We start from the raw sequence: 22,975 nt of genomic DNA on the forward strand, positions 1-22,975 counted from the left end.
CCTCCTGCTGCCTCCTCCGACTCCCTCCCGCGCCGCTAAGTTTCTTCGCTCGCTGCCTCGCTCAGAGCCGGGGCCGGGCCAGAGCGGCGCCTCGCTGCCCTGTCCCCGCGTGCAGACCCCGGGCCCGGCCCCGGCCCCCCGCCAAGCCATGCTGTGCGGCCGCTGGAGGCGCTGCCGCCGCCCGCCCGAGGAGCCCCCGGTGGCCGCCCAGGTCGCAGCCCAAGTCGCGGCGCCGGTCGCTCTCCCGTCCCCGCCGACTCCCTCCGATGGCGGCACCAAGAGGCCCGGGCTGCGGGCGCTGAAGAAGATGGGTCAGTGACGGGCAGGGGGCGGTGGGGTGGGCGCGGACCGTTCCCAGGGGCCCAGTCTGGGGAGCTCCAGGGAGCAGTTCGTGGACTCCCCAGGCTGCACGGGGCTGGGAGGCTATGGCTAGGGGCGGAGGGCCAGCTCCGTCTAGCCGGGGGTCGCACCTGGGGTCATCCGAGGGTCCCGGGGCGAGCCGGGCGCCCAGGATGTTCTTTGCTTCCCACCAGGGGGCGCTCGCGGGGCGTCTGGAGCGCGAATTCGGACACGGGGCGCTGGTGGAGTCCCCAGGGAGAGTGGAGCGGGAGAGGGAGGCTTGGGGTGTCCCTCGTCCAGCTCCCCAGCGGTATCTAGGGTCTGCCAGGGTGTCTCGGGGTCTTGGCGGCCCTTAGGAAGGATGCAAGTTTACAGCTGGCCTCCGCAGAAGAGGCTGGCCTCCGCAGCAGCCCTCCAACCCGCGGCCCCACAGAGGCGGCCACAGCCACACTGCTGTGGCAGGACTGGTCTAACAGCCTACGTCCGAAAGCCAAGGCTCTCCTCTCAGATTTGGGGAAGTCAGTCGTGGAAAAGGAATGTAACTGTGGCTCACTGGAACATAACAGAGGCAGCTGGCACTGGGTGGGTTACACAGGTGGTGTCTTGCAATCTTCCTCGACTTCCTAGGTAGGAGGTGAATCCTCATTTCACAGGTGAGGAAACGGACTCTGAGACGGCAAGGAATTTGCCTGTGACCACACAGCCAACAAAGGGCAAAGTGTGACTGGCACCCCGGTGGTGCCCCACCACATGGGCCCTGGTACCCTCTCAGAGTCTGGGAAAAGTGGGACCCTCAGAGTAGTGGAGGGCTTGAATGAGAGGGTGTGTGCGAGAGTGTTGTCTGACGTGGAAAGGACCGTGCCACTGAAGTGCTGCGTTGGACCTGCCATTGGTAGAATAGTCAGTGATGGAGAGGCTAGGTGTGGAACTCCGGAACACAAGGACAAGGCTGCCAGGGACCCCGTGTAAAACCTGGGGCAGAATTCAGGGGTCCTGATTGCCAGTTTTGCCTTCTTGTTACCTTCACTCCTTCCACCTGAGCGCTGACTATGTCTGGGCGCTGTGCCTGGCACTCTGGTTACTGAGACATAGGACACCGACTCTACCCTGCCATCCATTCAACTGTGCATGCATTGGACAAGCACTTATGCAGTGCCCATGGTATGGTACTATGGTACAAGCACTTGTGGAGTGCCTATGGTATGCTCCGCCCTGGGGCTCTTGTGTTAGAGAGCTGAGGTTCCAGCAGGGAGATCAGACAGTGAAACAAAAGAACAGGACCTTGGGGGTGGGGGAACAGGGGGCAGCACATGAGGGGCTGGGGAGCCAGCAGGCCCTGGCTGGCCCCAGCTGAGGAAGACGGGAGTGGCAAAGGGGAGAGGCTGGGGGTGGGAGGAGCTCCTCCAGGCCCTCGCTGGAGAGTCATGGACTTTATCTGGAGGGCATCAGGAGCCCCAGAAAGGGCTTGGGCAGGAGTGAGTGTGGAGAGTGGGGGGCAGGTTGGACGAAGGCAGGGGAGAAACAGGGAGACCCAAGGAGGGAGGCTGAGGAGTTAGTTGGGCAAGGGGTGGGGACCAGACTTGGGGGACACCCAGGATGGACCCCAGAACTCCCAGGAGATAGACTGGGCTGGATTCTGTGATTGACGGGTGTCATTCTCTGGGCTAAGAAATGGTGTGGTTTGGGGATGACTGAGCGTAGCCCTGGGAGTCAGCCCCGGGAGGGTCATGGGTGCTGCGGAAGGGCTGAGGGCAGGCGCCGTGTCCGTTGGCCTCTTCATCTCACACGTTTGCTGAGCGCCAGCCATTAGTGGGCCAGAGTGCTGTGCCAGGGGCTGGAGCTACAGAGATGAGTAGCACAGAGCTTTGCCTTCAGGGAGTGCACAGTTTAGTGGGCAGAGTCACATGCAGACAAATAACTACAGCTGAGCCCGGGCCTCGGTACTCAACAGCTGAGTAAGGCTGCACGGGAGCTCTGGGCACTTCATCAAGGTGACACTCTCGGGAACTACATAGATATCAGAATGTCATCTAGGCCACCCTCATTCCTCACCACTGCCCTGTCCTGCTGAGTGACTGCAGAGAGAAGAATGTTGAGTCCAAGTCTGTTGGGAATGTCCCTTCCCCAGGCCATAGGGAGCCCAGGGACAGGGTGGAGAAGGAAACCCAGTCTTGGGGCCCAGCCCCTTGGGCCATCAGAGGCCAAGGCCTAGGCCTGTCACCCAGGTAGCCTCCCCCGCCTCGCTCTGCCCCTGCCATCACCACACCCCTTAGCCTAACAGAGAATAGATTTTATATCAAATCAGGTCAAGGGACTAGGGCAGGGAGTGGCTCAGAGGGGCCTGAGGAAGGAAAAACCTTCTAGGGCCACACTAGGGAGACCCAGATGAGTGGGGAAGGAGGAAGAAAACACCCCCACAGTGAGTGGGAGTCCTTTGTCCCCTCTCCAGTCCCCCGCTCCTGGGCTGGGCTCTGCTGACTTGCAGGGAATCATTGAAGAGAGAGGAGCGCTAGAGCCCAGTGAGCACCCGCCACGTGAGAGGCACTGTGCTGAGCTTGCATCAGACCTGATCCTGCTTAATCCTCAGGCATCCCTGTGCGGGAGGTGCTGTCCTCATGTCACATTATAGACAGGAAGCTCAAGGCAGAGGGGTGAAATCACCGCCCAAGGCCACATGCCTGCCTGCTGCCAGAGCCTAGTTTTCCATGATGGCTCCCAGTGAATACTTTTTGTTGTTGCTGTTGTTAGTTGTTTATGAGACAGGGTCTCATTCTGTCACCCAGGCTGGAGTGCAGTGGCACAGTCACAGCTCACTGCAACCTCAAATTCCTGAGCTCAAGTGATCCTCCCACCTCAGTGTCCCGAGTAGCTGGGACTCAGGAGGCTGGGAGACTGGGTACCACCACATCCAGCTAATTTTGTTTCTATTTTTTGTAGAGTTGGGGTCTCACTGTGTTGTCCAGGCTGGTCTTGAACTCCTGGGCTAAAAGGATCCTCCTGCCTTGGATTCCCAAAGTGCCGGGATTACAGGTGTAAGCTACCATTCTTGGCTAGCCTGGTGAATACTAATGAACAATTTTGTCACTGTCCCAGGCGCTTTTCGCATATTATCTCATTTAATGCTCACACTAATATGAGGTAGGTGGTACCAGTAGCCTTCTCTTACAGATGAGGAAACTGAGACTCAGAGAGGTTTGGTAACTTGCCTAGGGTTCAAAGCTGGGAAGTAGCTGAGAGAAAATTTGAACCCAAGCAGTGTGGCCCAGAGTCCGTGCTTGTCACACAGCGACTGATAGAGAAGCTGATACCTGCAGGGGGCCTGCTGGCCGCTCCTCTCCCATGGGGGCCCTGCCAGTCCCCCAGGAGCGTCCTCACAGGGCTGCCAAATAAAATACAGAACACCTGGTTAAGTTTGGAATTCCGCTAAATGCGGAATTTGGAATGTATTTATACTAAAAAATTATTTTTTATCTGAATTTCACATTTAACGGGTGTCCTGGATTTTCTCTGGCAGCCCTGTGTCCCCAGAGCCCTGTGTGTGCCTGTGCCCTGATGCTCCGCCCCTGCCCCTCATCCTCCCCATGGGCAGAGGCCTGAGTGGGCAGAATCCTGCCCCCTTGCCTCCCCAGCCTACACACACTACCAAGTGCTCCTGAGCGAGAGGGCTCGGCCCATGGCCTGCCTGGGATGTCTTCCGCAGGGTAAGTGGCACTGCCGTGGGTGACTTGGCAGGTGAGGGTCTTCAGAACAACCCCCAGCCCTGGCAGATGCCTGGCCTGGGTGGTGGGTAAGCTGGGCGGCCCTCCAGTCTAAGCAGGGGCATGCTAGGTGGGACTAGGGGGCTGGCTCTGCCAGGCCCTGTGGTCCCCGTCACATCTTTCCCTGTCCCCTACCCTAACTTCTGCACCCAACCAGACTTCATGCCTGTTCTGACCCCACAGAAAAGGGTGCTGCCATCCCCCCTTGCTGTGTCCGGCCCAGGGCCAAGGGACGCACCGCCTGCCTTTCCTGACTTTGTTGATTCTCCAAGGAATGTTTTGGACTCTGGCGCCGAGCCCCCGCCAGGCTCCAGCCCTGGGTGTGGCAGCCAGCTGGGTCACGGGGGACAGGCTTGGTGCCTGAGGTGTGGAGGCTGCCTGCTGGCTAAAGGATTAGGGTGGGAGGGTCTCTGGGCCCCCTCGCCATTGTGTGTCCTCTCCTAGAATCTCACAGCCCCGGCCACCTGGAAACACTCTTTCTCTACTCCCTGCTCGGCCTTGGCCATGGCTGCTGGCTGTAGCAGTTCCCTGCATGACTCACATTCCTGTGGAGCCCTGTGTGCACCTCCCGAGTGCGAGCCGCCTGTTTCCCCCTGGCTGGCCCACCTTCCACCCTCTCCACCCATGAACCCTATACACACACACACTCACACGCACACACTCACACACATTCACTCACACTCATACACACACACACTCTCTCTCACACGCACACATACACACTCACACTCATACACACACACTGTCTCTCTCTCACACACACACACTCCCCGCCTATGCACACACCCCGCACACACCCTGCCCTGCATGCCACCCCTCCGGGACACGCCTGGACAGAACTCCCACCCTCCCCGCCAGCAGCCCTGGCGCCTGTCTCCACCGCACAGCCTCTGTATCCATCCCTGCCTGGGGGCGACCTGCACTGTCTTCAGCACACAGGGCTTGTCCTCTCTGAGCTCAGTGGTGCACCTGTGAAAAGGGTGGGATTTTGGGGCCCCTTCCAGCGCTGACATGAGGTAGTTTCTGGTCCCTGGTCTTGGCTACCCTTACAGAACTGCTCAGGCCCCAGACCATCCACGCCCCAAACCACCCAGGCTGCAGGTGGAAGTTGAGAAACTGGGCCTGCCCTTTCCTCACCACGCCTGACCCCTCTCTGGAGGCTGAGATAAGCGGGCAGCTTGGGAAGGTGTCTGAGCCCCAGCTGACAACACCGAATTGGGCGGGAGATGCCGCTGTCCTGGTCTGGGGAAGGTACCAGCTGGAGGCCATGAGACTAAGGGGACAGATGGATCAGAACGCATGGGTGCCTCTTCCCACCCGGGGCACTGACTCACTTCCCCAGAGCCCTGCCTCAGTTTCCTTCTTTGTGATCATTTGCTGAGCACGCACTATGGGCCAGGCCTAAACCAGGCTCCATGTGCTTGTGCCTGTTGTGGCCACACACAGCTGTTTGGGGTCAGACTCCCCCAACTTCCACCACGTTTCAGCCCCACCGGGTGCTGACCTGGCTGTCTGCCTCTTTAACAGCATTTTTGAGATATTAATTCACATACCTTATAATTTATCCATTGAAAGTACACAGTGCGGAGCACTTTGCGAGGCAGAGGCTATTGAATCACTTGAGGCCAGGAGTTTGAGACCAGCCTGGGCATCATAGTGAGACCCCAACTCTACAAAAAAGTTTAAAAATTATTCAGGCCTGGTAGTGCAAGTCTGTAGTCCCAGCTCCTCGGGAGGCTGAGGTAGGTGGATTGTTTGAGCCCAAGAGTTTGAGGCTGCTGCAGTGAGCCATTATTGTGCCACTGCACCCCAGCCTGGCTACAGAGCAAGACCCTATCTCAGAAAAAAAAAAGAAGTATACAATGGTTTCCAGCATATTATATCATTAAACTTTAAAAATTATGGTAAAATAGGCCAGGTGCTGTGGCTCACGCCTGTAATCCTAGCACTTTGGGAAGCTGAGGTGAGTGGATCACTTGAGGTCAGGAGTTCGAGACCAGCCTGGCCAACATGGTGAAATCCCATCTCTACTAAAAATACAACAATTCGCTGGAAATCACTTGAACCCGGGAGGTGGGGGTTGCAGTGAGCTGAGATCGTGCCACTGCACTCCAGCCTGGGCAACAGAACGAGACTCTGTCTCAAAAAAAAAAAGGCTGGGCGCAGTGGCTCATGCCTGTAATCCCAGCACTTTGGGAGGCTGAGGCAGGTGAATCATGAGGTCAGGAGATTGAGACCATCCTGGCTAATACGGTGAAACCCCGTCTCTACTAAAAAATACAAAAAAAATTAGCCAGGCGTGGTGGCGGGTGCCTGTAGTCCTAGCTACTCGGGAGGCTGAGGCAGGAGAATGGCGTGAACCCAGGAGGCAGAGCTTGCAGTGAGCCGAGTTCGTGCCACTGCACTCCAGCCTGGGCGACAGAGCGAGACTCCATCTCAAAAAAAAAAAAAAATATATATATATATATATGGTAAAATATATATAATGAAATTGGCCATTGCAACCATTTTTTTTTTTTTTTTTTTTTTTTTTGAGACGGAGTCTCGCTCTTTCACCCAGGCTGGAGTGCAGTGGCACGATCTCAGCTCACTGCAGGCTCTGCCCCCGGGGTTCACGCCATTCTCCTGCCTCAGCCTCCCGCGTAGCTGGGACTACAGGCGCCTGCCACCTTGCCCGGCTAATTTTTTGTATTTTTAGTAGAGATGGGGTTTCACCATGTTAGCCAGGATGGTCTCGATCTCCTGACCTCGTGATCCGCCCGCCTCGGCCTCCCAAAGTGCTGGGATTACAGGCGTGAGCCACCGTGCCCGGCCATTGCAACCATTTTTAAGTGGTTAATTCACTGGCATTAAGTACATTCACACTGTTGTGCAACCATTACTGTTGCCTATTTCCAAAACTTTTTCATCATCCAAGCAGAAACTAACCATCAAGCAGTAACTCTCCATTACCTCCCCATTCCAGCCCCTGGTACCCTCTCAGCTACTTTCTGTCTCTATGAACTTGCCGCTCTGGGTACCTCACATGGGTGGAATCACATAGTATTTGTTGTTTGGGGTCTAGCTGCTTTCACTTAGCATGATGTTTTCAAGGTTCATCCATATTGTAGCGTGCATCAGATTTCACTCCTTTACATGGCTAAATACTATTCCATTGTATTCATAAACCATATTTTGCTTATGCATTCATCTGTCTCATCTGTTTTTTGTTTGTTTTGTTTTGTTTTGTTTTTTGAGACAGAGTCTTGCCCTGTCACCCAGGCTGGAGTATAGTGGCACAATCTCAGCTCGCTGCAACCTCTGCCTTCCAGGTTCAAGCATTCTCCTGCCTTAGCCACCCTAGTAGCTGAGATTACAGGCGTGGGCCACCATGCTAGGCTAATGTTTTGTATTTTTTGTAGAGACAGGGTTTCACCATGTCGGTCAGGCTGGTCTCGAACTCCTCACCTCAAATGATCCACATGCCTCAGCCTCCCAAAGTGCTGGGATTGCAGGTGTGAGTCACCATGCCCAGCTGATGTTTTATATTTTAAATAGAAACAGGGTTTCACCATGTTGGTCAGGCTAGTCTCGAACTCCTGACCTCAAATGATCTGCCTGCTTCGGCCTTCCAAAGTACTGGGATTACAGGTGTGAGCCACCATGCCTGGCTAATGTTTTGTATTTTTTGTAGAGACAGGGTTTCACCATGTTGGTCAGGCTGGTCTCAAACTCCTGACCTCAAATGATCCGCCTGCCTTGGCTTCCAAAGGTGCTGGGATTACAGGCTTATCTGTTGATGAGCACTCAGGTTGTTTCTACCTTTTGGCTCTCGTTTGCCCTCATTTTCACTGCTATTATTTTGTGATTGTCTCCACCCACTCAGTCACTGGCCCAGCAGCTGCAGGATCAAGGAAGAGATGGTTCAAGTAGATACAAACCCCACGGGAACAGTAGGAGGTGGGCGGCTTGTGCACCTGCTCAGAGCAGGTAGGAACAAGGTCAAGGCGACATCTGTGGGTTTGGGCCTGGCAGGACCTATAAATGTCTACTGGGTGGCTGGATGGAGAGCCACGGTCCTCACAGCATCACTGCCCCGGCCCTGAGCCCTCCCTCTGACCTTGCCTCCTTACCTCTGTTGGTCCTGCCCTTCCTGCTGGTCACCCCAGTCCTCTCACTGCCCCAGGGTTCAGAAGCACGAGCAGTGGGGAAACAGAAGCACCCACGCAGGGACTCAGCACCTGGCTCCCCTGGACTGCACTCTCCTTCTGTTTGGCTTTTCCATTGGGTGTGTGGTTGGGGGGCAGTGCCAGTTTGCGGGGCAGCCTGGAATGTCACCCCTTCCCCCAACAGGTTCCTGGGGAGCTGAGGGTAAGGGGCCAGGAGTAGGGGCCCCCTCCACTGGGAGCCTGCCCAAGTAGGGGCCCAGTCAGGCGTTCAGGCTGCCTGTGTTGATGGCCTGTTTGCAGAAGGCTCTGGACAGAGCAGGCCCCGGTGACTCACCCCCATTTCCTGCCTTAGTCACTCACCTCCCCCACACCCATGGGCTTGGCATCAGAGGGCCGGCCTAGGTAGGGGAGGCGGCCCCGGCTGCAGAGCCTGCTTGTCATGGCAACGAGCAGTCCCCTTTCCCATGGCCAAGTGTGGTGGCACTGCAGGCTCCCCCTGACCGTTCTGCCTTCACCCTGTCATTGCTCAGGATGGGACCATTTAGAGGCTACCTGGACCTGGTGGGTGGGGGGGTCTGGTGAGCCCCTCGGCCTGGCACGTGCCATGTACGCCCAGCTTTTTGTCTGGAAAGAGGAGGGTTCCACTTTCCCCTTCCTGACCAGGGGGCACCGAGTGGGCATTCACTCAGAGGGCCACAGTCTAGACCCTGAGGGACCCTCTGGAGCTGTAAGGGCCACAGGATGGCCCCAGAGGGGTTATGGCTTCTTAGGGAGGTGGATTTCTCCTCTTGCCTCTGAGATCCTGATTTTCAGCCATGGTCAAAGTGGGTTTTAAAAATACAGATGCCCAGGCCCCATCCCACACCAGCTGAGTGAGATGCCCTGGGCTGTGGTGTCTGCAGCCTCCCCTGGGTAATTCCGATGCACAGCTAAGGTTGAGAAACCCTGACCTGCGAGGCCTCTGCCCTGAACTCCAGACAGATGGGGCAGAGCTGGGGGTAGAATTCGCTTAGTCCCCCCATCTGCCCGTCTACCTGTCTGCCCCTTCAGTCAACACTAGCTGGTAGCCTGGCTCTGGGATGAGCACTGCGGTGAGGAGATAAGACCTCATTCTGCCCTCAGATTTATTAAAGTATATAGGCGGGTTTTGTGTTTTATTTTAATTAAAGCAAAAAGTGCTGTTAGTGGTCAGAGAGGGAGAATGCCCACTTGAGGACAAATCAAGGAAGGCTTCCTGGAGGAGGTGATATCTGAACTGGTCCTTCAAGGACTCAAGAGGAAGAGAAGGGAGAAGGATCCTACAAAAGGGTCCAAGAGAGGGTGAGAGGAGATGGTCCAGAGATATAGACTCAATTCCTTAGGTCAGAATTTGCAATTGGGCAAGCCAGGGCCTTGGGGTCACAAAGCCAAACCCAGTATTAGGGGCTTGTCGAAATAAAGGGAGGAAGAGAGGCCCACTGTCATACTTCTTTTGGCCCACACAGGGGTTATTGGTTTTTGTTTTTTTCAATTTGATTTCGTTGCCAACATTAGAATATGTGGAGGCTTCACACACGGATCTATACTCTGGTTCTCTGGAAACTCTGGGCCCTCATTCACTCCAGGCTGTGCCCCACCTCCAAAGGCCATGGACTCCGTTTACCCAGTTCCCACCTCCTCTATTGTCCTCTGGCTCAAAAATCTTTGGTTGTGACTCTCGTTGAGGCATTGTAGAGCAGCGCGTGGCACTATCTGGACTGGGCATCACGTGTTCCAGGGGGCCAGAGCCAGGAAAGGGCCAAACCTCTCCGGGGCACAGTTCGGTCATGCTGCAGAAACCTCTGAATTTTGGATTTTGCAGCAGGTATGATTGTGGTCTCCATTTTATGGATGGAGAACATGAGGCTTAGTGCCAGGTTAGTACCACTGGGGCCATGTATTAAATAACTGGGAAGTGACAGAGTTGAGACTTACTTCCCAGACTTCTGAATTTAGGAGCACTAGAAGAGCCGTGCAGTGCAGGGCCCAAGGGCAGAGGCGCTGGACCCCGACCTCCAGAGCCCAAAGTGGCTTCTACCAATATGGAATTCTGACAACTTACTTAAGCTTCCCTGAGCCTCAGTTTCCTTGTCTGTTAGTACATGAGCAGGGCCTGCACACAGGAGATGCTTTTATTTATTTATTTTTTAGAGACAGAGTCTCACTCTGTTGCCCAAGCTGGAGTGCAGTGGCTGGCGCAATCTTGGCTCACTGCAACCTCCGCCTCCCGGATTCAAGTGATTCTCATGCCTCAGCCTCCCATGCCTGGAGATCAACTGGGCAGGGCTGATCCTGGAGTCCTTGGCCTGTGACCCTGGAGCCAGGGTGGCCTCTGCTGTCCTCCTTGTCTTTGGGAAAGCAGAGGCAAGGTGCTTGGGTTACAGCAAGAGAGATCTAGGTTAGATGGTGAGACCTTCCTGATGGCTATGGTTTCACGTCAAGGGAAAAAGGCTATTGGTGGCAAATTCTGGACTTGAAGGCTGGAAGCCATGTGGTAGGGGATAGTGGCAGAAAGGGCAACTTTTTTTTTTTTTTTTCTTTTTTTTTGTTAAGACGCAGTCTCACTCTGTTGCTTAGGCTGCAGTGCAGTGGCACCATCTTGGCTCATGGCAACCTCCGCCTCCTGGGTTCAAGCAATTCTCCTGCCTCAGCCTCCCGAGTAGCTGGGATTACAGGCATGTGCCACCACACCCAGCTAATTTTGTATTTTTAGTAGAGGTGGGGTTTCACCATGTTGGCCAGGCTGGTCTCGAACTCGCGACCTCAAGTGATCCACCCACCTGGGCCTCCCAAGTGCTGAGATTACAGGCGTGAGCCACTGCGCCCGGCCAGAAAGGGCAACCTTTAGTGAGGCCTGAGTCCCAGGCATTGTCCGAGGGCAGTTCCACACTGAGGGACTGCAGAGGCCGCTGCTTGGAAGGAAGGAGGGAGATGGGGTACGAGCAGGGGTTAGGGGGCGCTTAGGGCTCCAAAGCTTAAAGCCAAACCCAGTGCAGGAGGCTTCTTACAATCGGGGAGGAGGGGAGTCCTGCGAGGGGCAGGGAAGCTTACTGTGGGGCGAAGGCCTGGGTTTGGAGAGGCTGGAGGAAGGGGCAGCAGGTCCTAGCGGGGTAGGGCAGAGGAGCCTCTGGGCAGCGACGGCCTGACGCCCCGGGTCCTCCCGCCCCGGCAGGCCTGACGGAGGACGAGGACGTGCGCGCCATGCTGCGGGGCTCCCGGCTCCGCAAGATCCGCTCGCGCACGTGGCACAAGGAGCGACTGTACCGGCTGCAGGAGGACGGCCTGAGCGTGTGGTTCCAGCGGCGCATCCCGCGCGCGCCATCGCAGCACATCTGTGAGCGGCCGGGGAGCGCCGGGCGGGCAGGGAGGTGGGGACAGGCCGGGTCCTCCGCCCTGACCCGGCCCTCCTCTCAGTCTTCGTGCAGCACATCGAGGCGGTCCGCGAGGGCCACCAGTCCGAGGGCCTGCGGCGCTTCGGGGGTGCCTTCGCGCCGGCGCGCTGCCTCACCATCGCCTTCAAGGGCCGCCGCAAGAACCTGGACCTGGCGGCGCCCACGGCTGAGGAAGCGCAGCGCTGGGTGCGCGGTCTGACCAAGCTCCGCGCGCGCCTGGACGCCATGAGCCAGCGCGAGCGGCTAGACCAATATCCTGCCGGGGCTGGGACGGAGGGCCCCATCTTTGGAGAGCCCCCACGCCCAGGGGAGGCAGGGCCCCTGTCCTGAGGGCGCACAGTCTGGGTCGGAGCCCTTGGTCTTCGAAACTGAGGGTGGGGACACGCGCCCCGGCTAGGCCCAAGCTCCCATCAGGAGGGGTGGCGCGCGGCCCCTCCTTCAGGGAGGCCTGAGGCCTTCTGAGGGTGGAGACAGGTAAGCCCCAGGCCTGCGGAGGAGACGCTGCTACCGTGCTCGGGGAGTCCACAAGCCAAGGGGAAAGTATAGCCCCTAAACTGGGGAGCCCCCAGACCCAGGTGGGGGTGACTTACCGGCCAGTTACCTGGGGGCTGGGGGCAGCCTGGCGTGTTGCTGTTATTTCCTGAGCACCCACACCTGGATCCATTCCTATCTGCACCGCGCCGACTCCAACCAGGACAGCAAGATGAGCTTCAAGGAGATCAAGAGCCTGCTGAGAATGGTCAACGTGGACATGAACGACATGTACGCCTACCTCCTCTTCAAGGTGGGCTTCCGCCCTGAACCCCGGCCCCTGGCTCTGCCATCACTCTGACCTCTGCCTGCCCCCAGCCATCTGAGTCATCAGCTCCCCTGCCCTCTCCACCTGCAGCTTTTTTGGAGTGAGCAGCCTTTCCCTGCACAAAGGCAACATCTGGGTTTAGTTAGCCTTTTGCCTCCCCTGAGGCCACTGGGCCAGGAAGGGAGTGGGGAGCCAGGGCCCAGAACTTTCCTCACCCTCAGTTCCTACCCCTCCAAAGTGAGCAGCAAAGCCGTTTTCATTTCCCTGAGTCTGCAGGGCACCTTTTGCACGTGGGGGCACAGGCAGGAGCCAGGATACAGGCGTGCATGTGCACAGATACACGTGTGCACCCTTCTCCATGCAGACCCTCCACTGTGGCACGTGTTGGCAACTCATGCATGGGAGCACAGGGGCACACAGGAGTGGGCTCTGCAGCTATGGCCCAGCTGGAGCCCATGGCAGACCTCTGTGTGCATGTGGACGGTGGGACCCACCCACCTGTGACCCCGAAAGACAGGAGAGCCCATGGCAGCTGGACCCCTGGGCCACAGCTTCACAGGGATGCTCCATGAATTCTCATTGACTTGTTCAATGACCCTGGGTGTGAATATGTGCGTGTCAGGATAGTAACATGTCCACCTAGGGGAGTGTGAGGGCCCAAGGGCCCTGTCTTGGCCCAGGGTCACCATTTTTCCTTCCAGATCTTGATTCTTGGGGTAGGTTATGGTGCAGAGGGGCAGACACTGAACCAGAGACACCTTCTTTAAAGTCCAGCCCTGCTGGCCAGGCTCAGTGGCTCACCCCTGTCATCCCAGCACTTTGCAAGGCCTAGGCGGGAGGATTGCTTGAAGCCAGGAGTTTGAGATCAGCTTGGGCAACATAGCAAGACCCCATCTCTACAAAAAATACAAAAATTAGCCAGGTGCAGTGGTGCACACCACTGGTCCCAGCTGTCCAGCTATTTGGAAGGCTGAGGTGGGAGGATCACTTGAGATCACGCCTTGGAAGCTGCAGTGAGCTATGATCATGCCACTGCGCTCCAGCCTGGGTAACAGAGCAAGACCAAACAAACAAAATACCTAAAAAACAAACCAAAAAATCCTGCCCTGCAATTACCAGCTGTGTGAGCTAGAGTCACAAGTCTTACTCTGTTTTTCCACCTGTGAAATGGGGAACATTGCCTTCTCAGATGTGGTAGATGACAGATGGGTCAAAGGGGCCAGGTTTCCTGGAGCGTCCGCCTCCTCTGAGCTTCTCCTGTTGCTCCCCAGGAGTGTGACCACTCCAACAATGACCGTCTAGAGGGGGCTGAGATCGAGGAGTTCCTGCGGCGGCTGCTGAAGCGGCCGGAGCTGGAGGAGATCTTCCATCAGTACTCGGGCGAGGACCGCGTGCTGAGTGCCCCCGAGCTGCTGGAGTTCCTGGAGGACCAGGGCGAGGAGGGCGCCACACTGGCCCGCGCCCAGCAGCTCATTCAGACCTACGAGCTCAACGAGACAGGTGGGGGGGGGTGGCACGGCCAGGTCATGGCACCTGACAGAGCTGTGTTCCCAGCTAAGCGGGTTCTGCTGCGGGCTGGCACGGGCACCATCTCGGGCAGGTTACCTCGCCTCCTCCAGACTCAGCTTCCACGTGTGTAAAATGGCACAACAGTGCATCTTCCTCCCAGGGGCTGGTGGAAGGTTAAGTGGCATGACTTACGTGGAGTCTAGTCAGTAGATTGTCTAGCCATTATTCCTAAGTTGAGTGGGCCTTGGGGGCATTGGAAGCTGGACATGGGGGATCCCCATGTGGCCTGATGCCCTCTCCTGCCACCCCTGCAGCCAAGCAGCATGAGCTGATGACACTGGATGGCTTCATGATGTACCTGTTGTCGCCGGAGGGGGCTGCCTTGGACAACACCCACACGTGTGTGTTCCAGGACATGAACCAGCCCCTCGCCCACTACTTCATCTCTTCCTCCCACAACACCTATCTGACCGACTCCCAGATCGGGGGGCCCAGCAGCACCGAGGCCTACGTTAGGTACTGTAGCAGGGGGTGAATGTTTCCGGGAGCCCCACCTGGGGAGAGACACGGGGCTGGCTTCCTGGGGCCTTCCTGGCCCAGCCTGCCTGCTGCCCTGCTCTGTGGCACTCTCACAACACCTTGCCCGTCCACCCATCTGTCCACCCACAGGGCCTTTGCCCAGGGATGCCGCTGCGTGGAGCTGGACTGCTGGGAGGGGCCAGGAGGGGAACCCGTCATCTATCACGGCCATACCCTCACCTCCAAGATTCTCTTCCGGGACGTGGTCCAAGCCGTGCGCGACCATGCCTTCACGGTGAGCCCATGGGATGCCCAGCCCCAGCCCCACAGCCTTCCCAATGACCTCCATCTGCACTCACATGCCAGCTGCCCTCCGTCCTTCCAGAGGAAACCCTTGCCCAGAGAATCATTCATTCACCAAGTGCTGCTGGGATAAGTGGCCAATGGGGTGGCATAAAGCTGAACGAGATGCCACCCTCATATTTGGGAAATATATTCCCTCTCTCATATTTGGGAAATGTCCTAAAAGTCACAGAGTTTCCAGAAGAAAACCTTTGGGGGAGGGAAGGACATTTTAATCATGACTTCCAAAGAATAAATAAGCCGTAAGAGAAGCTCACCAGTGGCATCTGCATAAACACTGCAACTTCAGTCACAGTGTGCAAATCTTCCCATCAGCAAATGATGGGAGGAGAGTTTTCCACATCACTGACATGGTCAATGTCATTCACATGTAAAAAGCATTTATGGGACCAGGTGTGGTTGCTCACACCTGTATTCCCAGCACTCTGGGAGGCTGACATGAGGATCACTTGAGGCCAGGAATTCCAGACCAGCCTGAGCAAATAGCTACATCCTGTCTCAACAAAAATAAAAATTAGCTGAGCATGGGGGCATGTGCCTGTAGGCTGAGTTACTCAGGAGGCTGAGGTGGGAGGATCACTTGAGCCCAGGACTGGAGAACACAGGGAGACTGACTGTGCCACTGCACTTCAGCCTGGGTGATGGAGAGAGACCAAAGCATAAACAACAACAACAACAAATCGGCCGGGCGTGTTGGCTCACACCTGTCATCCCAGCACTTTGGGAGGCTGAGGTGGGCAGATCACCTGAGGTTAGGAGTTTGAGACCAGCCTGACCAACATGGTGAAACCCCATCTCTACTAAAAATACAAAAATTAGCCGGGCGTGGTGGCGGGCACCTGTAATCCCAGCTACTCAGGAGGCTGAAGCAGGGAGAATCGCTTGAACCCGGGAGATGGAGTTGTAGTGAGCTGAGATTGCACCACTGTACTCCAGCATGGGCGACAGAGCAACACTCCATCTCAAAGAAAAAAGAAAATCATTCCTGCAGCTGCCCTCAGCCTCCCGGACAGTCTGCCACTTCCCTGGGTTCTCCAGAGCCCTGCCTTTGCCTGCCTATCCTGAAGGGTCTGGGAGCCAGATGTTGGGAGATACTGGCAGAGGGAGGGGCGTGGCTCTGAGCCGCTGCCCTTCCCCCCACAGCTGTCCCCCTACCCTGTCATCCTATCCCTGGAGAACCACTGCGGGCTGGAGCAGCAGGCTGCCATGGCCTGGCACCTCCGCACCATCCTGGGGGACATGCTGGTGACACAGGCGCTGGACTCCCCAAATCCCGAGGAGCTGCCATCCCCAGAGGTGACGCCTCGCAGCCCCTAGCCTGGGTGAAGGGAGGTCTGGTGGGAGTCTGCCTCCCCGCACTGGTCGTGCCACCTCTTGGCTCAGGACCCCTCACCTCTCACTGCCTTAACTTTTCTCTGTTCCTCTGTTCATTTGAGGTCTGCCATCCCCTGGTTTTGTCCTTCTGCTGCCCTCTGGCTCTCCATTCTTGACTAGACTCCCCCCCACATACACACCCTCTTCTGTAACCTGGCTTTGCCCTGCTGGCCCTGTGTCCCTGCCGGTAGAGTCCTGCAGGCTCTGCCATTCCCACCTGCAAGGCCCCGCTTGACACCTTCTCCACCTGAAAGTCCCTTCTCGGCCATCCACACTTGCCAAGCGTCACCTGCTTAGAATTCAGCTCGACTTCAGCCGCCTCTTCCTGTGGCCTTATCCGCTTCTCCAACTCTCAGGCCCGAGGCGGCCTCCTGCTCTCCCCCAGACACCAGAGCGCATCCTCGGCCCTCTCCAGACATTTATCCTGTCGGGCTCCTTGAGAAAACTCTCCTCCTACTTCCAATCCCCAACATGCAGGCAGGGTTGACTCACCCTCGTGTGTGTGTGAGACGTGATTTTTGTTATTAGTATGAAAATCACACCCATATGGTAAAAGAAAACTGAGCTGTACTAAGGGATGCGATGAACTGTGCTCCCCTCCCTCCACTGACCTGTCCTCTTTCACAAGAAGTAACCATCTCCAACTTTCTTGCGTGTCCTTTGAGAATTTCCTCACACACATTACCTGTGTACATATGTGTACTGTCTTCTCTTTTAAATGGTACCAAAAAAGGATCATGTGATTCCAGGTTGTAGCCTCACTTCTTCCACATAAGATCTTTTTTGAAGAGGGCCCCTTCCCTTTCATTCCTGAGCTGTCACGTGCATTGTAGTGGCTGGTGTGTATATTCTGATGTTGAGGGATCTTATTAAGCATCCCTTCCTGATGGCCTCCTAGGCCGTTCTCCACTCTTTCCTATTAGAAACATCACTCACCTCTGTGTTTCCTTTCCCGCCTCCCACCCCTAGCCAGCCCCTCACATGGTGGTGGTTGAATAACTGACTGACCAGCTGCCACAGGGGCGAGAAGGCCTAACCCTTCATCCTCCACGTTGGCCCCCACAGCAGCTAAAGGGCCGGGTCCTGGTGAAGGGAAAGAAGCTGCCTGCTGCTCGGAGCGAGGATGGCCGGGCTCTGTCAGATCGGGAGGAGGAGGAGGATGACGAGGAGGAAGAAGAGGAGGTGGAGGCTGCAGCGCAGAGGCGGCTGGTGAGAGCTCGGATGGGTGGGGTGGGGAAGCGGGGGAAGTGGGAGGACGGGTGTGGGAAGCGGGTGCCAGCTGAGCCCCGCTGAGGCTGGTCTCCTAGGCCAAGCAGATCTCCCCAGAGCTGTCAGCCCTGGCCGTGTACTGCCACGCCACCCGCCTGCGGACCCTGCACCCTGCCCCCAACGCCCCGCAGCCCTGCCAGGTCAGCTCCCTCAGCGAGCGCAAAGCCAAGAAACTCATTCGGGAGGCAGGTAGGAGCTGGGGCACTGGGTGTCTGGGGGCGAGAGGGTGACAGACCTCCTGAAGGGAGTCTGGAAAGGAGTTGAGGGGGCTTTGGGGGACAGTAAAGAGGTCAAGAGGACCCTAAAGAGGGGCTGGGCTGAGGGAATGAGGGCCCTGCACATGCCAGGGTGGATGGAGGGGAGAGGCACGCTGAGGGCTGCCTGCTGTCTGCCTTCAGAGCCTTGTGGTGGGGCCGGCCATAGAGGGTGATGGATCAGGCTGGGCTGGGGGCTGGGGGAGCCCAGCAGCTGCTGCGACACTGGGGAGGAATTCCTGGGGCAGGTGATGCTGTGAGGACACATCACCTGGAGGACTAGGAAGCAGCCAGGTGAAGAGGGGGGAGCGCTTTCCAGACAAGAGGGACAGGTTGTTGAAGGCCTGGGGGCTTGGCCTGGAGAAGAGTTCCAGGAACCGCGGTGGAGCTGGAGGGCTGTGGGCATTCAATGCACTTGGTTAGAACTTTGTCAGGAGCAGGGAATTGGGGGCTGGGGATTCGGGGCCAGGCTGTGTGGCTGGAGGGGGTCCCTGCAGCCTCCTCAGTGAGCTCCCCTCTCACCCTAGGTCACAAGAGAGTGAGGAGCGGGGGCAGGGCGAGCTGGGGACAGGCTTGGGCTCTGTTCCCTGGAGGTTACAGGCCGGGGCTTTGGGTGAGGGACCCCCGGAGTCTGTCACAGTCTCACCCCAACTCTGCCCCAGGGAACAGCTTCGTCAGGCACAATGCCCGCCAGCTGACCCGCGTGTACCCGCTGGGGCTGCGGATGAACTCAGCCAACTACAGTCCCCAGGAGATGTGGAACTCAGGCTGTCAGCTGGGTAAGTGGGGGGCCACAGGAACGGGAGCAGGCGGGGTGCCACAGTGTGGGGGAGGCCTCAGCAGTGAGGGGCCCACACAGCCTTCCAGACGGTGGAAACACGCATTTTGTTGATTATTTTTAAAGTTGCCAGCAATGTAGGTGGGAAAATCAAATCAGGCTCATTTGTTCTTGTCAGTGTACAGGTCTCGCATTTTTATGATGGTAGAAATTAAAACCTCCACTCCCATGTCCCCCGGATACACACAACCCCCACACACCTGGCAGTCCCACTAAGTCAACACTGACAAGGGTGTCCTCTAGGGGACGCTGAGCCCCACCAAAGGAGGGCTGTATTGTCTCCTTGGGGTAAGGATGGAAACCCCAGGCTTCCTCAGACCACTGGCGCTGACCCAAGCCTGGCCCTGAGGGTGGGGGCTTTTTCAGCACCTCCCACCCCAGCTTTGAGGGATCCCAGGGCAAAAGTACAGGTGACAGTGGGGGCTGGGTCCATGACCCCCTCCCCTAAAGTCATGGTGGGGGCAGAGCAGCACTAAGCAGACAGTAGGACCCCAGGCCCTTTGTAGGGAGGAATGCAGTCCCCTGAAACTGAGTAGTGAGAACAGGGCCGCTAAGAGCCCCTGCTCTGACCCTGCTGTGTCCACAGTGGCCTTGAACTTCCAGACGCCAGGCTACGAGATGGACCTCAATGCCGGGCGCTTCCTGGTCAATGGGCAGTGTGGCTATGTCCTGAAACCTGCCTGCCTGCGGCAACCTGACTCGACCTTTGACCCTGAGTACCCGGGACCTCCCAGAACCACTCTCAGCATCCAGGTCAGCAGGCTGGAACGGGCCCCAACCTGGGGTCAGACTGGTTCTGGAGAGGCTCTTTGTGAGGTGGAGGAAGGCAAGGGAGGCTGGGGACATGCTGGAAGTGAGGGTGGGGTAAGCTTGAGGCCCATGAGGGGATGGCGAAGGTGGGCGTGGGCCCCAGCCACTCCCTCCCTCACCCCACAGGTGCTGACGGCACAGCAGCTGCCCAAGCTGAATGCCGAGAAGCCACACTCCATTGTGGACCCCCTAGTGCGCGTTGAGATCCATGGGGTGCCCGCAGACTGTGCCCGGCAGGAGACTGACTACGTGCTCAACAATGGTGGGCAGCTGCTGGCAGAAGTGGGGTGGGGGGAGATGGCAGAGAGCTAAGGGTGGTGCAGGGTGGGTCCTGGGGCCCCTGGGCTCTGACTGCCACCCCTGTGCCCTAGGCTTCAACCCCCGCTGGGGGCAGACCCTGCAGTTCCAGCTGCGGGCTCCAGAGCTGGCACTGGTCCGGTTTGTGGTGGAAGATTATGACGCCACCTCCCCCAATGACTTTGTGGGCCAGTTTACACTGCCTCTTAGCAGCCTAAAGCAAGGTTGGTGGAGGCTGGTGGGGATGGAGAGGGATGTGGGTCCAGGCCCTGCAGACCCTGTTCACCTTTGTGCCTCGAATTTCCTGCCCTGAAGCAGGCCCGGGCTGGGCCAGACCCCCAGGGTGCACAGAGGACCTGAGGCCTGGCTGTCCTCCCTACAGGGTACCGCCACATACACCTGCTTTCCAAGGATGGGGCCTCACTGTCACCAGCCACGCTCTTCATCCAAATCCGCATGCAGCGCTCCTGAGGGCCCAGCTCACTTGCCCTGGGGTTTGCGAGTGCCAGTCCACATCCCCTGCAGAGCCCTCTCCTCCTCTGGAGTCAGGTGGTGGGAGTACCAGCCCCCCAGCCCACCCACTTGGCCCACTCAGCCCATTCACCAGGCGCTGGTCTCACCTGGGTGCTGAGGGCTGCCTGGGCCCCTCCTGAAGAATAGAAAGCTGTTCATGTGACTTCAGTGAGCTCCAACCCTGGGGCCCTGAGATGGCCCCAGCTCCTCTTGTCCTCAGCCCACCCCTCATTGTGACTTATGAGGAGCCAAGCCTGTTGCTGCCAGGAGACTTGGGGAGCAGGACACTTGTGGGCCCTCAGTTCCCCTCTGTCCTCCCATGGGCCATCCCAGGCTCCTTCCCCTAGAGGAGCGCAGCCACTCCACTTGGCCCCCACCGGGGGCTTAGCCCCTAAGCCCTCTTTTACCCCAGGCCTTCCTGGACTCCTCCCTCCAGCTCCAGTACCTGAGCTCCCCTTCCTTTCTCAAAGCAAGAAGGGAGCGCTGAGGCATGAAGCCCTGGGGAAACTGACAGTAGGTTTTGGTTTTTATTTTTGAGACAGGGTCTTGCTCTGTCGCCCAGGCTGGAGTGCAATGTTGCAATCACGGCTCACTGCAGCTTTGAACTCCCAGGCTCAAGCGATCCTCCCATCCCAGCCTCCTGAGTAGCTGGGACTACAGGCACAGGCCACCAAACCTGGCTAATTTTTAAATTTAATGTAGAGACGGGGGGGGTCTCCCTATGTTGCCCAGGCTGGTCTCGAGCTCCTGACCTCAAGTGATCCTCCTGCCCCAGCATTCCAAAGTGCTGGGATTACAGGTGTGAGCCACTGCCCGGCCTGGCCATAGGTTTGTAACTGTTTCATAGAAGAGCCCTGGAGAAGACAGTAGAATGAGCCTATCTAGTTTAAAAAATAAAGAAGCACGTTTATTTCACCACCGCCACTCCCTGAGCACCTCTATGCTGCCACCCCCACAGGCCTATGAGGAGGGACAGGGCTGGATGAGTTCCTTGGGCCTCTCCCCTCAACAGGGCATGGACTTGTTTAAGACAGCCAGGGGGTGGCAGCAGGAGATGCCACAGCTCTAAGTAGCCCGACCCCCTGCTCCTGGCTTAAAGCTGCTGCGAGTATCACAAGACTGTCTGAGGATGCCAATTCACAAGGTCAGCACCTACCCACAACACACACACACACACAGAGAGGCCTTGAATGAGGAGGGGACAGGAGTCTGAGGGACCCTCAGACTGCCACTCTCCAGGCTTGGCTGGGCTCAAGGCCCCTGTCTGCTCAGTAGGGCAAATCCCAAGGACATGGGCTTCCCTTCCTCCAGCCAGCCAGCCTTTTTTACACAAAGGCTGGAAACGCTGCTTGGGCCACCTCTATAGAAATGCTGGGAGAGCACACTGGACACTAGGCGACAGAATCTGGAGAAAATCCTGCACCCACCCCTGCCAGCAGGGTGAAATGTGGAGGCCTGGTGTTTTAGGTTCTGCCAGGCAACAGTGCCGGCACTGGACAAGGGCAGAACTTGACATTAGTCCCCAGAGGGTGGCCTGGAACTGGGCTGGGATAGGCCTTGAACTGGCCCCAAGCCCTGCAGAAACCAAAACACAGGGCTGGGGCAGACTCCACCTTCTAGCAACTCCAAGAACTGATGCAGAAAGTGGCAGTGTCCCCCTCTCCTTCATGCTGGGAGTGGTGGTTGGCTCAGGTGAATTTGTGTGTCTGAAAGAGGATCATCAGAATCAAAAGGCCCCAGAAGGAATGGGCCGGGCCAGGCAGCCCAGGCATCTGGCACTCAGGGCTGTCAGAGGATCAGGCTGCCAAACTGCAGCCTCAGGATGGGAGGCACGGTGAGGCTAAGTCCAGCTTTAGCAAATGAAGAGCTATTAGCACTGGCCAGCCCCTGCAGAGCCAGGTCTGGCCAGAGGCTGGCTGGGGGGTCTGGGTCAGGTGAGCACCAGACCCAGGGCTGAGTGCCCATCCTGCTTGGCTTCTCTGGTTTCGTATCTGGTACCAAGAGGAAGGGGTGAAGGCTAGGATGAGGGCCCAACACTGAGAAGGCTGCCTTGAAAGGGCAAGAGTCTTTTTTTTTTTATTTGAGACAAAGTCTTGCTCGTCCCCCAGGCTGGAGTGCAATGGCGTGATCTCGGCTCACTGCAACCTCTGCCTCCCGGGTTCAAGCGATTCTCTTGCCTCAGCCTCCGGAGTAGCTGGGATTACAGGGGCCTGCCACCACACCCAGCTAATTTTTGTATTTTTAGTAGAGACGGGGTTTCACCATGTTGGCCAGGCTGGTCTCGAACTCCTGACCTCAGGTGATCCACCTGCCTTGGCCTCCCAAAGTGCTGGGATTACAGGCGTGAGCCACTGCACCCAGCCAAAAGGGCAAGAGTCTTTAAGGAAGTGAACTGGGAAGCGGAAGCAAGGGAGAAATCACAGGTTTTTTTTTTGAGACGGAGTCTCCCTCTGTCGCCTAGGCTGGAGTGCAGTGGCAAGACCTTGGCTCACTGCAAGCTCCGCCTCCCGGGTTCACGCCATTCTCCTGCCTCAGCCTCCCAAGTAGCTGGGACTACAGGTGCCCGCCACCACGCCCAGCTAATTTTTTATATTTTTAGTAGAGACGGGGTTTCACCGTGTTAGCCAGGATGGTCTTGATCTCCTGACCTCGTGATCCACCCGCCTTAGCCTCCCAAAGTGCTGGGATTACAGGCATGAGCCACCGTGCCCAGCCTGAAATCACAGCCTTTTACCCCAGAGGCCCATGGGTAGAAACAACACATAGGGCTATGTT

General features: G+C 57.3%; 1 protein-coding gene across 2 annotated transcripts; it reads left to right on the forward strand.

The window, feature by feature from the left end:
• On the forward strand, positions 1-21,124 carry PLCD3 (phospholipase C delta 3). 2 transcript variants are annotated; one of them, XM_030800311.1, is made up of 15 exons: positions 1-311; positions 11,436-11,597; positions 11,678-11,906; positions 12,310-12,439; positions 13,726-13,954; positions 14,278-14,479; positions 14,633-14,777; positions 15,989-16,141; positions 17,285-17,428; positions 17,527-17,677; positions 18,405-18,521; positions 19,167-19,333; positions 19,517-19,652; positions 19,762-19,911; positions 20,070-21,124. In XM_030800311.1, the coding sequence occupies exons 1-15, from the start codon at positions 149-151 to the stop codon at positions 20,156-20,158; spliced, it is 2,367 nt and encodes a 788-aa protein (XP_030656171.1). In that variant the 5' UTR covers positions 1-148; the 3' UTR covers positions 20,159-21,124. The 2 variants fall into 2 exon arrangements, with proteins under 2 accessions (XP_030656171.1, XP_030656170.1); XM_030800310.1 differs by lacking the exon at positions 19,762-19,911 and having other exon boundaries at positions 2-311.
• Positions 21,125-22,975: the final 1,851 nt, after the last annotated feature.

Source organism: Nomascus leucogenys, chromosome 19, assembly GCF_006542625.1.
Source record: "Nomascus leucogenys isolate Asia chromosome 19, Asia_NLE_v1, whole genome shotgun sequence".
Taxonomy (NCBI): domain Eukaryota; kingdom Metazoa; phylum Chordata; class Mammalia; order Primates; family Hylobatidae; genus Nomascus; species Nomascus leucogenys.

Bases quoted from the DNA above. Each gene is read 5' to 3' on its own strand.
- PLCD3 (XM_030800311.1), top strand. From the start codon at position 149: ATGCTGTGCGGCCGCTGGAGGCGCTGCCGCCGCCCGCCCGAGGAGCCC. The intron at 14,480-14,632 runs GTACTGTAGCAG...GTCCACCCACAG, and splicing joins AGCACCGAGGCCTACGTTAG to GGCCTTTGCCCAGGGATGCC. The intron at 14,778-15,988 runs GTGAGCCCATGG...TTCCCCCCACAG, and splicing joins TGCGCGACCATGCCTTCACG to CTGTCCCCCTACCCTGTCAT.